The sequence below is a fragment of the Solenopsis invicta genome, chromosome 3 (assembly GCF_016802725.1).
Source record: "Solenopsis invicta isolate M01_SB chromosome 3, UNIL_Sinv_3.0, whole genome shotgun sequence".
Lineage (NCBI taxonomy): Eukaryota > Metazoa > Arthropoda > Insecta > Hymenoptera > Formicidae > Solenopsis > Solenopsis invicta.
In genome coordinates, this window is record NC_052666.1 from 27427408 (window position 1) to 27440518 (window position 13111).

Below are 13111 nucleotides of genomic sequence, written 5' to 3' on the forward strand. Positions count from 1 at the left end.
AAAAAGGTATAAACTTTAATAAACTAAAGTTTATATGCTTCAAAAATAGTTAATTAAAGTTAAAAATTAAATCGTTTAAAATTAACCAAGTTAAAAATTATTTGCTTTTTGACTAGTTATTACCCAATCTTGTATAAACGTAATTTAGAAATTTACGACATAACCCTAATTGAAATATCGCGCGCTGCGCCGACTCGTGTTTCGTGTGTAAGCATATAGCTCGCTTTTTGTTTTCGCAAAGTCCACGTAAGTAAATAACGCTTTTTACCGTTTTCTGCACGGAGTGCAAAGCGTATCGGCGGTTGTCGGTAATCATATTTTTGCGAAGTTTCTCGTGAGACCCAGCCATCAAAGTATTGTTGCGCGTGAAAAGGCCGATTGAACGTAGCGCCATGAGTGCGGAGAAGCGCGGAGTCGCAAAAGCTGCTGGCGCGCGGCGTCGGTGGCCCGGCGCGCGCGCACCGACGGCATCTTGGCAGCGGAAGGACGCTATGGATGTGTTCGGATCGTCGAGATCACGCGTTCAGAAGGGTGACGGTGAGCATCGGCTTCTTTCTCCCGCTGCTGCGGCTGCATCGGACAATAGAACTGTTTGCTTGCTCGCTGGTATCGCTTGCGGTGAAATCGCATGACCTGCCGCGCGTACGTAGACAATCGTCTCTCTCGGAGTTCTCGCCTGCAACGTTCATCTGCGTTTTGGCGTTATGTATACGGGGCGCCAGCGCCTCGGCGTGCGTGACGGATAATCGTCGTACTAACTGCGCGCCGTACACAAACGTCACGAACCACTGTTGTTTTCATTCAGTAATACGGAGTTTCAATTATGCAGAAATCGATTTAGCCCTGGTTTACGTGCCGGGTCACCTCTCTCTTTCTCTCTGTTTCTGTGACACTTTGAAAGTATGATCACTCCATTTCCATATGCTGCTTGAGCGTTCTTGCAACTTACTGCGCAATATCTAACGAATGGACGACTTGTTGAAGTAAACAATTAGATTAAGGATGTACAAACATCTGGGAGCTTTAGTCACCTTAAATTTGCTTACGTCTAGTTATCACCTTCTGTCCATCGAGAGTTTAATAGATATAATTGTTTTTCATAAAAACGTAACGCAGAATTCTCAAAGAAAAGAGGCGAAGAGAAGTGAAGTGCGAGTTGTACTACGACTGGCTGCCCACACCTTTAGTAGCTGATACGTTTGTAGCCTGCATAGAAGTAGTAATCTCTATACTGTGTCTATCCTGACTCTATAAATGTTTAAGCCTGGTAGTTAGCTATTGCAAAGTACATTGGAACCTTTCTTTTTTTTTGGCAAGGTGCAGTCTGCTTTATCTTTCAGATCTAGAGGTCACGGGTATTTCCCGTAGTGGCCGCGTGAGGAAGAAGTCTTCTAAGCTCGTTGACTTCGAATCTGACGATCTTACGGAAAATAAGCTCAAGCGACAGAAGGCGCAGCAGATACAGACTCAACAACTCCTGGATCAGTATGAGGTGCAACAGCAGATATCGCCTGCGCAATCTAGCCAAACGGGTAATGTTGGACAACAGAGAAAAAATTCGGGCTCCAATCATGTGCAACAAAGGCTCAAGATGGTGGAAACCATGTCTGACAATGAGGGACAGTCCTCCAGTTCGGAATCTGACGATCCCGCCGAGATAAATGAGGAAGAGAGATACAGTATGGAATCTGGAAGCGACAATGAGGTAGATCCTCTTATGATCGACGAAAGAGAAATGGGATTCAGGAAGCTAGAGCCACCAGCAGGTCAGGAAACACCATCACAAGCAAATAGTTTATATATGCTTGAAAAATGTAAAAAAAAGTTGATTATTAAGGATGGGAAAATTATAGGCAAGTCAAAGGCACAACGCAAGGATAAAGGGGTATGTAACTAATGAGGAACAATTTCAAAGAAGGGCCTTAATCTTTTGATATTTTTAGAAAACAAGATTTACTGCTTACATGCTATGGGCAAAGAAAATTAGACAAGAACTGCTAGAGCAATCTCCTTACATGGGTATCTGAGCTACATTCTTTTTTTTTTTTTTTTTTATAAGCTGATGAATGCATGCGATATTGTTTATTGATCGTTGCTATTTGTAGATTTTGCGGCAATTTCTAAGCGATTAGGAGAGCTGTGGGCAACAGTACCACATCTGGAAAAGTATAATTGGCGCAGACGTGCAAAGCGCTTAGCAGCAAAACCTCATTCTTTACCAGCAAGTAAAGATGAGCCTGTTTGGAAAATGCCACCACCTGCCTCGCGAAAAAAATTCATTAATAAAATTGGTGGGTTTATTGGTTTTTGTATATAGGCGATGTACGATATTTGTATGTTATGTTATATGGTAGTTTCTCCGCCTCTTTCTCCGTGTGCATGTTGCATTAGCCAAAAATATCAATAAAATATATATTTGTCTTGTGAGATTTTTGTAGTTATATTTTGGTTTGTCTCTCCCGTATGCATGTATCTCATTTAAACGTTGGGTACAGCATTAGCAAATTATTTGGTATACGTTGTATTTCAGGTAACGGGAAAGAAACGAAACCCACTTCTGCAAAAAAAACTATTCAGCTCGGCGTGCCGTCTGTCGTTGGGAACGTTCCAGTCTCACCACCATCGAATCGCACTAGTAAAGATCTAGTTAATGAGCCTGTGATAGGCACAGGAATGTACAAAGTCGTTGGAACGCAGCCGATCGATGTTGCGGCCCATCTCAAGCTACTTGGTGAGAGCTTGACGATCATTGGAGAACGTTTGAAGGAGCACGATGGTCAAATAGCTGTTTCCGGCAGCCTCTCTGTTCTACTGGATTCATTGCTCTGTGCCTTAGGTCCGTTAATTTGTTTAACGCAGCAATTGCCAGAAACTAATGGGGCTAGACCAGAAACACTTTCCCAAATGCTCGACAACATTGCTTATCTTATGCCTGGTCTTTAATGTACAAAATATGTTTATAGGAACATTCGTAATAATGTAAATACTTGTATAAGAAAATAGATATAAAAAAGGGATAGATTATATGAGCGTGAAAACAAAACTGACATTCATTTACTAAAAATTTAAATTTCAAATACACAGATTCTCATTATATTTCGTCTATGGTCAAACAGAAAGAATTATGTTTTATATAAATAATATATTTGTATAAAAGTAATAATAAATATTTAAATAGTTGTGCATTACGTAACTAACTGTACACAGTGTATAAATACATCACTATTGTTGCTCTGGTAAAATGGGCGGGCATGTACAAAATAGATTCTTATCACCGTATATGTCATCTATTCTTCCAACGCTTGGCCAAATCTTGTTGCTTCCTTTCACAAATGTCTAGAAAAATGACAAATTTATTATTAATTAATATGTTTGATATAAATGCGTATGATGCTCGTGAGAAACTTACAGCGGGAAAAGCTGCTAACTCTCGCGAATATGGTCGATTCCATTCGGTCGTTACCACTTGCTTTTGCGTGTGAGGTGCCAATTTCAAGGGATTCTGTGCAATGTCCAGTTTTCCTTCTTCGATGTCTGCAATCTCCTTTCTTATGGCTATCGAGAAATACAAACGTAAGTAAAGAAAAATCGATATGGAGATTTCAAGCGATTAAATTTTTTTAAAACTTACAGATTAAAGAATCACAAAATCTATCCAACTCAGTCTTATCCTCGGATTCAGTCGGTTCTATCATCAAGGTACCGGCTACGGGCCAACTCATGGTGGGCGCATGGAAACCGTAATCCATCAATCTCTTCGCAATATCAACAGCCTCAACGTTGGCAGTTTTCTTGAAATCTCTTACATCTAGAATGAACTCGTGCGCGATCAGCCCAGTCTCACCCTTGTACAACGTTTTGTAATACTTCTCTAATCTCTTGCTCATATAGTTGGCGTTAAGAATAGCTACTTGCGTAGCTTTGCGTAAGCCTTTCGGACCCATCATCTTGATATAAGCCCACGAGATCGGTAGAATAGCGGACGATCCGAAAGGCGCGGCCGATACGGCACCGAGATTCTTCAAGTCGTTATAGTCGTCGCCCAAATTTACTACGGGATGATTTGGCAGGAAAGGTATAAGATGTCGTTTCCTATAAATTATTTTTTTTATATACTCTGACAATGTGTAAGATTATGAGATTAAAACAATTACTTACACTCCAATGGGACCCATGCCAGGCCCGCCACCCCCATGAGGAATGCAGAACGTTTTGTGCAGATTGAGATGCGACACGTCGCTGCCGTAATCACCGGGTCGACACAAGCCTACTTGAGCATTCATGTTGGCGCCATCCAAGTATACCTGCCCGCCAGCATTGTGCACCATGTTGCATATGTCGCTAATCGTTTCTTCGAACACACCGTTCGTCGATGGATACGTGATCATCAGGCACGACAGCGTCTTCTGGTATTTGTTGATCATCTCCTTCAAGTGCGCCAAGTCAACTGAACCGTCTTTTCGCACGAGGATCGGTTCCACCTGCATACCCGCCATTTGAGCGGATGCGGGATTTGTGCCGTGCGCGGATATCGGAATTAAACAGACTTGTCGATGCTTATCGCCCTTCGATTCGTGATAGCATTGTATAGCCCTCAGACCCGCGTATTCACCTTGCGCTCCGCTATTCGGTTGGAAACTAATTCCGTCGTAACCGGTGATCGCGCATAGATCTCGCTCCAATTCAGCGAATAATTGTTGGTATCCTTCGGCCTGCTCAAGCGGAGCAAAAGGATGTATGTCTGTGAAACCTTTCAAACTGCAAGGCATCATCTCCGTCGTTGAATTCAACTTCATCGTGCAAGAACCCTGATAAACATTAATATTAGTAAAGAGGCAAACGTACAAGTATAATATTTTTGAAACAAAAATTATCACCAGTGGAATCATGCTATGCACGAGAGATACATCCTTGTTTTCCAGAGATTTCATGTATCTAACTATTCTCGTTTCCGAATGATGGCTATTGAATACGGGATGTTGTAAATATGAAATAGTACGATGAAAATCCGACTTATCCAAACTTTTCGTTAGGAAGTTTTCATCTTTGACCACTTCTTCAACCGTAATGTTCGCCGAAAATATCTTGAAAAGATCATTCACGTCCTCCGTCGTCGTCGTCTCGTCGAGAGATATTCCAATCTTACCGTCGTTAAAATATCTATAAATTTCGTTCGCAGTTTATTGATGAAATTATAAACTATTGTCATCTATTTAGAAAAGTACCTTAAATTTATTTTAGCCTTATTCGCATTTTCCTTTATCGTCTGGACAGAATCTTTTGGCGTTACTGTAATGGTATCGAAGAAGTAAATGTTATTTATCGCATTTCCAGCTACCTCCAGACCCTTCGCTAAAACTAGCGTTAAATTGTGCACTCTGCTTGCGATATTTCGTATTCCCTGAGGTCCATGATACACCGCGTACATCGCGGACATGTTAGCTAGCAACGCTTGTGCGGTGCAGATATTGCTGGTGGCTTTGTCTCTCCTGATGTGCTGCTCGCGCGTTTGGAGAGCCAGCCGATAAGCGTCCTGTCCGCTGGAATCTCTCGTGACGCCTATCATTCTGCCGGGCATTAATCGCACCAGCTTCTGTCGGCATGCGAAAAACCCGGCATGGGGCCCACCATACCCGAGAGGCACTCCGAAACGCTGGCTGGTACCCACGCATACATCGACGCCAAAATCACTTGGCGGTTGAAGCACAGCTAAAGCAAGTAAGTCTGTGGCAGCGCAGACAAGAGTCTGTAAAAGATGACATATGACTGCAATGTTTATGTTAATAATTATTTATAAAAATTACGTAGCAATTTTTTTTTTCTGTAGAAATATTTATATTCTTTATTGGCACATAATATATAATTTTTAATATCATACCCCATTAGCGTGCGACTTTTGAACAATGTCCTCGAAATCATGAATGCAACCAGTTGTATCGGGATATTGTATGAGAATACCAGCAATATCGTTCCCACTGGTGTCTACTTTAAACACATCTCCGACTTCTAGCGTTAAACCTAAGGATGCGGCGCGTGTCGCGATAACACTAATGGTCTGAGGATGCACTCGGTCGGAGACAAACAACTTTTTTCTTTTATTGTGCCTATATGCGAGCGCCAGAGCCTCCGCTGCCGCTGTTCCTTCATCCAACAGAGAGGCATTCGCCACTTCCATCCCCGTGAAGTCACATATCATGGTTTGATAATTCAACAGGCCTTCGAGTCGTCCTTGCGAAATCTCGGGCTGATAAGGAGTGTATTGCGTAGTCCTATGGCGAAATATAATGAAATTGTTTATACGACTTTCTTACGCTTCTCGATCAATACATATTTATCAATTTTGTTTAAACATTACTTACCATCCAGGATTTTCGAAAATGTTACGCATAATCGTGTGCGGTACGCAGCAGTTATGGTACCCCATGCCTATGTAAGAGCGCCAAACATAATTCTTTTCAGAAATTTGTGTGATTCGCTTCATTAGGTCGTACTCAGCTGCAAAAATAATTTATATTAATTTTCAATTAATTTATATATATTTATAAGGTATCTAAATAAAGTCTTTAATTTTATTTTTTATAAATTTTAAATAGAGCTTTAAAATTTCATTTTTTTTAACTATTAAAGTGTTAAAAAAAATTATGTGGACCTTATTCATCTCTTATAGTTGTTTACAGTTTAAAATTCCAATTATTATTTGTGTTGATTTGATATTATTGAAAAAAGGATGATATGTAGTATTATATAGTATTGCAGTATGCGAGACGTATCAGAAAAAGAATTTAAATATAGAAGTCTATATGAAGGCATACGATGAAGCCTATTTAAGACAAACACGTGTAAACGAGAGCAGACGCACGAGATTGAACTGTGACCTAAGATAACGATTTGTGTGGAGGGTTATCAGTATTAGGGCAAGTTGAATCGGAAAGTCTCGTGACTGTCACGTTTTCGCGGAATGACCCGTAGTTATCGTGCTGTATCTTGCAAAAAAAAATATATTTTGCTATTTATATATTCTGAAGAGAAACAAGATTTGCAGACAATAGAACAAAGACCTATCGAGGAAAATTACTCACTAACTGGCTCCTCGAGATTTAAATCTCCTTTGCGAAGAATCGTAGCTGGTACTGCCGTTTCCGTTAATTCATCAAGACTCTGCAATATTGCATCACAAATACAAAAGTTAATCCAGTTACGGTACATAAATATTTTCATTGTTTAAAAGATAAATGATTTCAGAAGCAAATTACCTTAAATCCAATTAATTTTAACATTTCTATCTGCTCGTGTTCCCTGGGTCCAATGTGCCTCGCTTGAAATTCCTCCTTTTGTGGAAGCAATTTATTCATGTTCTGTTTATTCTGTAAACTACTTAGTTGCAAACCACGCATATGTTGAGCCACAATATTGTGCTTATTTAAAAGTCTGGAACACCTTGCCATCTTTAAAGTGTACTGCATCGTATCTTTTAATAATAAAACGTGCACTTGGAAATTAGTAAGAATAATTAGACTGCGACGCTTAATATTTAATGCCACGGTCACTTGAGTATCTCCTTAAGACTAACAAGTGTTAAAGTTGACGGAGGTTTTATACTCGGGATAGAGATATCACACAATGATGTCACAACTCCTGATTACAGCTTGAACTCTGAGTCGTTCGACATCTAAGACAATATTGAGAAATTATTTTCGTCGTGACTATCTCATGACGCTGAGATTTAACGTTTGATCTAGTACAATCTAATGGAATTTTTTACTCGACATATAAACAAATTTTATCTTCATTTCACAAATGTTGTGCAACATAAAAGTTCTCGTGTAGCACAAAATAACTTTATTATAAGTCTGTTAATTTAATCTAGTCTAATTATCGATTTAGTATATTAATATAATTCAATTTCACATTTGAAAAGAATTACAATAAGATAAACAAATATATATTTCACAGATTTTTATTCATGAAGTTATTGTAAACATTTGTAAAATATTTCTATTTAAATAAGGTTTACGATTGTTTCCTTATAATAATGGTAAAATACTTTTTAATATTGCTATACTATATATACATTTACAATTTTAATTAATTTTAATTAAAAGAATAATTAATTAAAAACTTAAAATATAAAAATTTAATCGCGGTAAACATCTCATAATTAATTATTAATTAAATTAATTGTTTCTGATGGATATAGGTAAAATTAATCGTAAATTTTATTTCATAAATTTATCCTGATTTTGCGTAAGTATCTTAGCGGACGATTTAGCATCCAAGAAAAGTGCATTGACTTCCTCAATATCCTCCTTCTTAATGCCAGTTCTTTCATTGACCTTTGCTGCCAGAGCCGCAGGTGTTAGAAGTTGCACCACATATCTCAGAGTAGTTTTTGTGCCGAGTTCGCCGAGAGCGGACAGAGCTTCGTCATCGATTTGCAGTCCTTCCGTGACAGCTCTTAATTTTACTATCTGTTCGATTTCTTGTCTAGAATACGGAAGAGTTCTTATGATGAGAAGACGGTCTAATAAGTCGAGAGGTATGCCGTGTGGAGAGACGATGTCTTCGGTTCCCCTTATCACGCAGCGGCCACGATTCGTAGCGAAAATGACGATCGGCGCTATGGCACTCTCCAACGCGCGATGCAAATAAGTGAACGTTTCTATATCCAGCATATGAACTTCATCTATGAACAATACTCCTGGCACCAATTCAGCAATGCCTTGGTCGATATATTTATTCACCACTTTGTTTATCTCTTTCCGCAACTTATCTATAAAATGATTTATTTTGAATTAGATATATTTCTAATTAAATAATAATTGAACATATTCCTAAAGTATAACTAAATCTGAAATGTAAAATAAAAATATTAATAATAAAAGCTTGTCTTCAGTTACTTGACAACAAACAATATTATTTTTTTAATTTATTACAACTTGATAAATAGAGCTTATTATTTTTTTTATTTTGAGTTTTAGATTCACTTTCTAAAATATTGACAATTATGAATTATCCTGTACAATTAATGTAAGTTGGCGAGTTTTTTTGTTACCTGTAATTTCAGTTTTCTTAGGTTTCATCAATTGTCCCATCATGGACATTATGTCCTGTCCTCCCTGTGGTTTGGCATTGGCTACATCTAAATCGTGTAACGTTACATCTTGAATGACTTCCTTCTTTTTGTGTACATCACCTTTCGGTAAAGGAACATATTCCTCTGCTTCAAGGTCAAATTCTGTGGCAAAATTGTCACTTCGACCTTGTCTCTTTACCGCTCCGCTATTGGCTTCAATGTAGATTACATCGCCAGTTTCCACCTTCTCTTTTTGCAAAGACTCATATATGGAAGGGTCCAGTTTTAATTGTTTTGTGCCTTTGGAGGTCTTCAAACCAAGGACTACGTGAGACACAGTTTTACCATAGCCACCCATAGGATTCTCCGTTTCGACAGGTGTCAATTCAGTGACTTCACCCTCGTACACTTCTTTGGTCTCTTTGATCCTCAAGCCAATGGCTCTCCTGAAATTCTCCATGAGGACCTCGGTTTTCTTGATCTCCGAGCTGTAAACCTCTGAGCCCACCATAGGGCAGAAAGGCACTTTGTTACCGAGTTCTTGAGCGATGGCGAGCGCTATTGCAGTCTTGCCTGTGCCTGGTGGACCAGCCAATAACACTGCACGTCCTGCCATTTTCTTTGATTTTATCATATCGACGACAATGCCTGCGGCCTGTAAGAACAACCTTATATTTAGTGAGTCTGTTGTAACAAATTGTAATTTATTTGGAAAGTAATTAAAATTACAATTAAATTATTATAACATAAATGACTTAAGCCATCCCTAGATAGTCATGCAATATTTGGATATTGTACAATATTATTGATCGTCTGGTGGCTATATTGAATTTGTTTTGAATTATTTAAAGAAATATTGTACAATATTATTGATAATCTAGGGAGAAAAATACAGAGAACTGTGAGACGCGTTCTCTGATGACACAAAGACCTATGCATTTTATTTTATCAAGATTCCAGAAATTGGAGTTTCTAAATATCGTTCAAAAATATCGCATAACATAGTACAACAATACAATCTTTGCTGGAGAACATCCCATGCGATACTCGCCGCTTTTGAGAAAACTAACCTCTCGTGCCATTTCCTGACCGACGAGGCCGGCTGCGCTCTGGATGGCCGTGCCATTTTCATCGAGTCCGAGCCCCTTGATATGCGTGTGGGCGGAGATTCTCTGGGTCTTAGCAGTGCTCTTCACTTCCTCAATCTTCATCGTTAAGTTATCTTTCAGCAAAAATTAAGCGACGCGAACCGGCGACAACAAGCACGTTGCCAGAGCTATGTTTGATTGGATACGGTCACCTTTCCCTCTCCTCACCGTCGTTAGCCTTCTGATCCCTGTTAGTTTAGCTCAACAATTAACAATGATCGATATATTTGTTTACTACCTTGTTTATCTCTTTCTGCAACCTATTTAAAGTTATTTGTTTCTAGTTTTAGATGTATTTATAATTATAATTGGACGTATCGTATACTGAAGCGGAAGTAGCGTATGTGTAAACCTAGCGGAAAACGAACACGCGCAGCTTGCGCACTACCTTACGAAGCATAAGCATGTTTATTGATTTGCTCGTACGGCTCAATTATTTGTGACAAAATTGAGAGATAAGCTCAAAAATAAGGGCTACATTGTTAGTTAAAAAGGATACGATCGCGTCTGCAGAAAATAAAGGCGCATTCGCGAGTTGCCTGTCAAAAAGTCCGCGTCTAGGCGATTAATACATTTTTTGTAAACTAGATGTCTCATGGGATGATGGTTTCTCGTGAGTGCCACAGTAATACTGATTCTGTATATAAGAGCACTCTAGAAGAGCAACCGTCGGGTCTGATGCACCTGGGAAAAAGCTAACGATAAATCGTAACCTTAATTTGAAGTTGCCGCTAATTTCGAGTACCGTTCAACTATCTCAGCCCTAGGTGTGACGTCGACCCACTTTTGCTTCGACGTACGTTTTTTAATTCTCATTTATTTTCAAAATAAGCAATTATAAAATAACATCTGCAAATTTAATTTTAATTTTGTTTAATGAAGATTAATTATAATTACACTCCACAAAACATTTAACTTTTAATTATAACTTATTCATAATTATGTTACATTAATTATATAATATTTAATTATAATTTATATTATTTATAATAAAAATTGTAAATAAAATTAAGTAAAATAATTGTTTATTTAATTATATATTTGATAGAATTTACATAATAACCATGATTATTGTGTAGCTGGACGTTTTAAAATGAGGAACCATTTGAACAAGTTGAGTTAGAAATAACAGTTTAGTTCAGAAATAATAAATAAACGTTTATTGCAATGCAGATATTAGCGGCTTACAAAACTTATACATTATTAAGTACTGCAATTTATTTCTTTCAATTCCTTTGATTCTGTGTTTTTTAAAATGGAATCACACTTTATACAGAGGCTTTGTTTCCCTGTCTTCAAATTCCGGTACTATCGTCTGATTATCTTTCATCTGAAAGGAAAAATTTTTACATTAAATATAAAATATTGATGAAGAGATATCACGCAAAAGCTGAACTTACTTTGACATGAGCGTATAATATAATTCCTACTAATGTCAGAGTTATACCAATGACTTGATTTATTGCTAATGTTTCATGAAAAAGTAATGAGCCTCCCAGCAGCAGAAGGCAGAACTTGGAATGTCCAACCATATTATATCTGAGCATTTTGTTAAAGTACATAAAAGCGAGTTTGCCGACATCTTGTAATATAATATTAATGCAAGGATACGTTAAAGGTGAAGTCTTTCCTATGATCCAGTAGGAAGTTAAATTCACAAAGAAGGCAACCACACCTGACAATATCACCATAATCTGTAAACAACATGATCATTCGGTTCAAGATCTTCAGAAGATTCTTGAATCTAATTCAAACACGTACTATGTCCAACAGCGACCAATTGTGCGTGAACGTCTGTCCAACTGGCTCCAAAATTGGAACAACAATCAACAGCATAACAGCGGATAACGGTGCTTGATAATATAACAACTGCATTGGATCCATCTGGAACTCCTTCTGTTTTCTGTTTATCATCTGTAAAAAAACATAATAAATAAAATAATCAGACTGTACGCTCGTACCTGCATATTCCTAGAATTTGTACATAAACTCTAACTTCTATCTTCATCAAAAATAAGAGATAAAACGTACAACTTGATATAGAGATGTTACGAGTACTCCTAGCGCCGCATAAATGGTTCCAATGACATTGAATTGTATGTCGTAATAAAAATTGATGACGACTCCTAACGTAATCGGTATCAGTGTCAGTTTAACTAGCGTGCTAAAACGCTTCCTATAAAATATTATTTGCATCACTATCACGCAGGGTGTCGTCAGCATTTTCGCCACCTGATAAGTGCCGACCGTGTTATGGGCTAAGCTCAGGTTCGTCAGAACGACGAATCCACAGAACGTCATGGCAATCAACACCATTTCCTTGATGTCGATATCCTTGACGCAAAAGACATCCAGTTTCTCGCAGATTATCAAGCCGACGAACGTCATTAAGAAATGTATCATAGACAGCGTGACGTTCGGAAAGAGGGTGTGAATATAGAGCCATTTGTTCAGGAGCACAATAATAATCGAGAAGGCTATATTTAGCGTCAGGTAGAACGCGGTGACCACCTTCTTGTTCATCTTTGGAAACCCAATAACGTTGCAGCTGCGAAAAATCAATTAATTTCGTTAACGATAACGTTAACAACGTTTAGGATATCGGGTTACATCTCGCACACGAAGCGCGCACGAATCCTGGCTAGAGAATCATTAATAATACTATGACCGCTCCATTTGGGTTCATTTGTTGCTCCATCCGACAATCACATAATTCGCATATGTCGAATGATGTGCCATGTCCGAATGCCTCGATTATCCGCTTGCCAATCATTCAACATTTCAGATTACCGACCGCGACATCACGGAGCAATCACGGAGGACGCCATCATGCAAACCCACGTGACTTTTTTCATGATTATAAAGCGGGAACACACACTCTTGCAATAGA

The 13111-nt window shown here is 38.4% G+C and overlaps 4 protein-coding genes across 12 annotated transcripts; 1 reads left to right on the top strand and 3 right to left on the bottom strand.

Moving 5' to 3' along the window:
- The first annotated feature begins 388 nt into the window (after positions 1-388).
- On the top strand, positions 389-3193 carry LOC105207869 (HMG box-containing protein 4). 8 transcript variants are annotated; one of them, XM_011177520.3, is made up of 6 exons: positions 389-537; positions 1341-1766; positions 1854-1885; positions 1944-2019; positions 2106-2291; positions 2531-3193. In XM_011177520.3, exons 1-6 carry the CDS (start codon positions 393-395, stop codon positions 2941-2943), a joined length of 1278 nt encoding a protein of 425 aa, XP_011175822.2. In that variant the 5' UTR covers positions 389-392; the 3' UTR covers positions 2944-3193. The 8 variants fall into 8 exon arrangements, with proteins under 8 accessions (XP_011175822.2, XP_011175819.2, XP_011175825.1 ...); XM_011177523.3 differs by adding an exon at positions 1117-1267 and having other exon boundaries at positions 410-537; positions 1341-1885; XM_011177526.3 differs by adding an exon at positions 1117-1267 and having other exon boundaries at positions 410-537; positions 1347-1885.
- Positions 3071-7790, bottom strand: LOC105207870 (glycine dehydrogenase (decarboxylating), mitochondrial). 2 transcript variants are annotated; one of them, XM_011177527.3, is made up of 10 exons: positions 7254-7790; positions 7080-7158; positions 6360-6495; positions 5879-6269; positions 5226-5746; positions 4878-5160; positions 4159-4808; positions 3632-4092; positions 3410-3555; positions 3071-3336 (listed from the first exon to the last, which is right to left on the bottom strand). In XM_011177527.3, exons 1-10 carry the CDS (start codon positions 7461-7463, stop codon positions 3223-3225), a joined length of 2991 nt encoding a protein of 996 aa, XP_011175829.1. In that variant the 5' UTR covers positions 7464-7790; the 3' UTR covers positions 3071-3222. The 2 variants fall into 2 exon arrangements, with proteins under 2 accessions (XP_011175829.1, XP_025988918.1); XM_026133133.2 differs by having other exon boundaries at positions 4159-5160.
- Positions 7791-7941: 151 nt separating this feature from the next.
- On the bottom strand, positions 7942-10582 carry LOC105207868 (ruvB-like 1). Its single transcript, XM_011177516.3, has 3 exons — positions 10144-10582; positions 9053-9728; positions 7942-8770 (listed from the first exon to the last, which is right to left on the bottom strand). The coding sequence occupies exons 1-3, from the start codon at positions 10282-10284 to the stop codon at positions 8217-8219; spliced, it is 1371 nt and encodes a 456-aa protein (XP_011175818.1). The 5' UTR covers positions 10285-10582; the 3' UTR covers positions 7942-8216.
- A 776-nt stretch (positions 10583-11358) lies between these two features.
- Positions 11359-13081, bottom strand: LOC105207867 (solute carrier family 35 member E3). Its single transcript, XM_011177515.3, has 6 exons — positions 12884-13081; positions 12253-12769; positions 11983-12135; positions 11833-11915; positions 11622-11760; positions 11359-11551 (listed from the first exon to the last, which is right to left on the bottom strand). Exons 1-6 carry the CDS (start codon positions 12895-12897, stop codon positions 11483-11485), a joined length of 975 nt encoding a protein of 324 aa, XP_011175817.1. The 5' UTR covers positions 12898-13081; the 3' UTR covers positions 11359-11482.
- Positions 13082-13111: the final 30 nt, after the last annotated feature.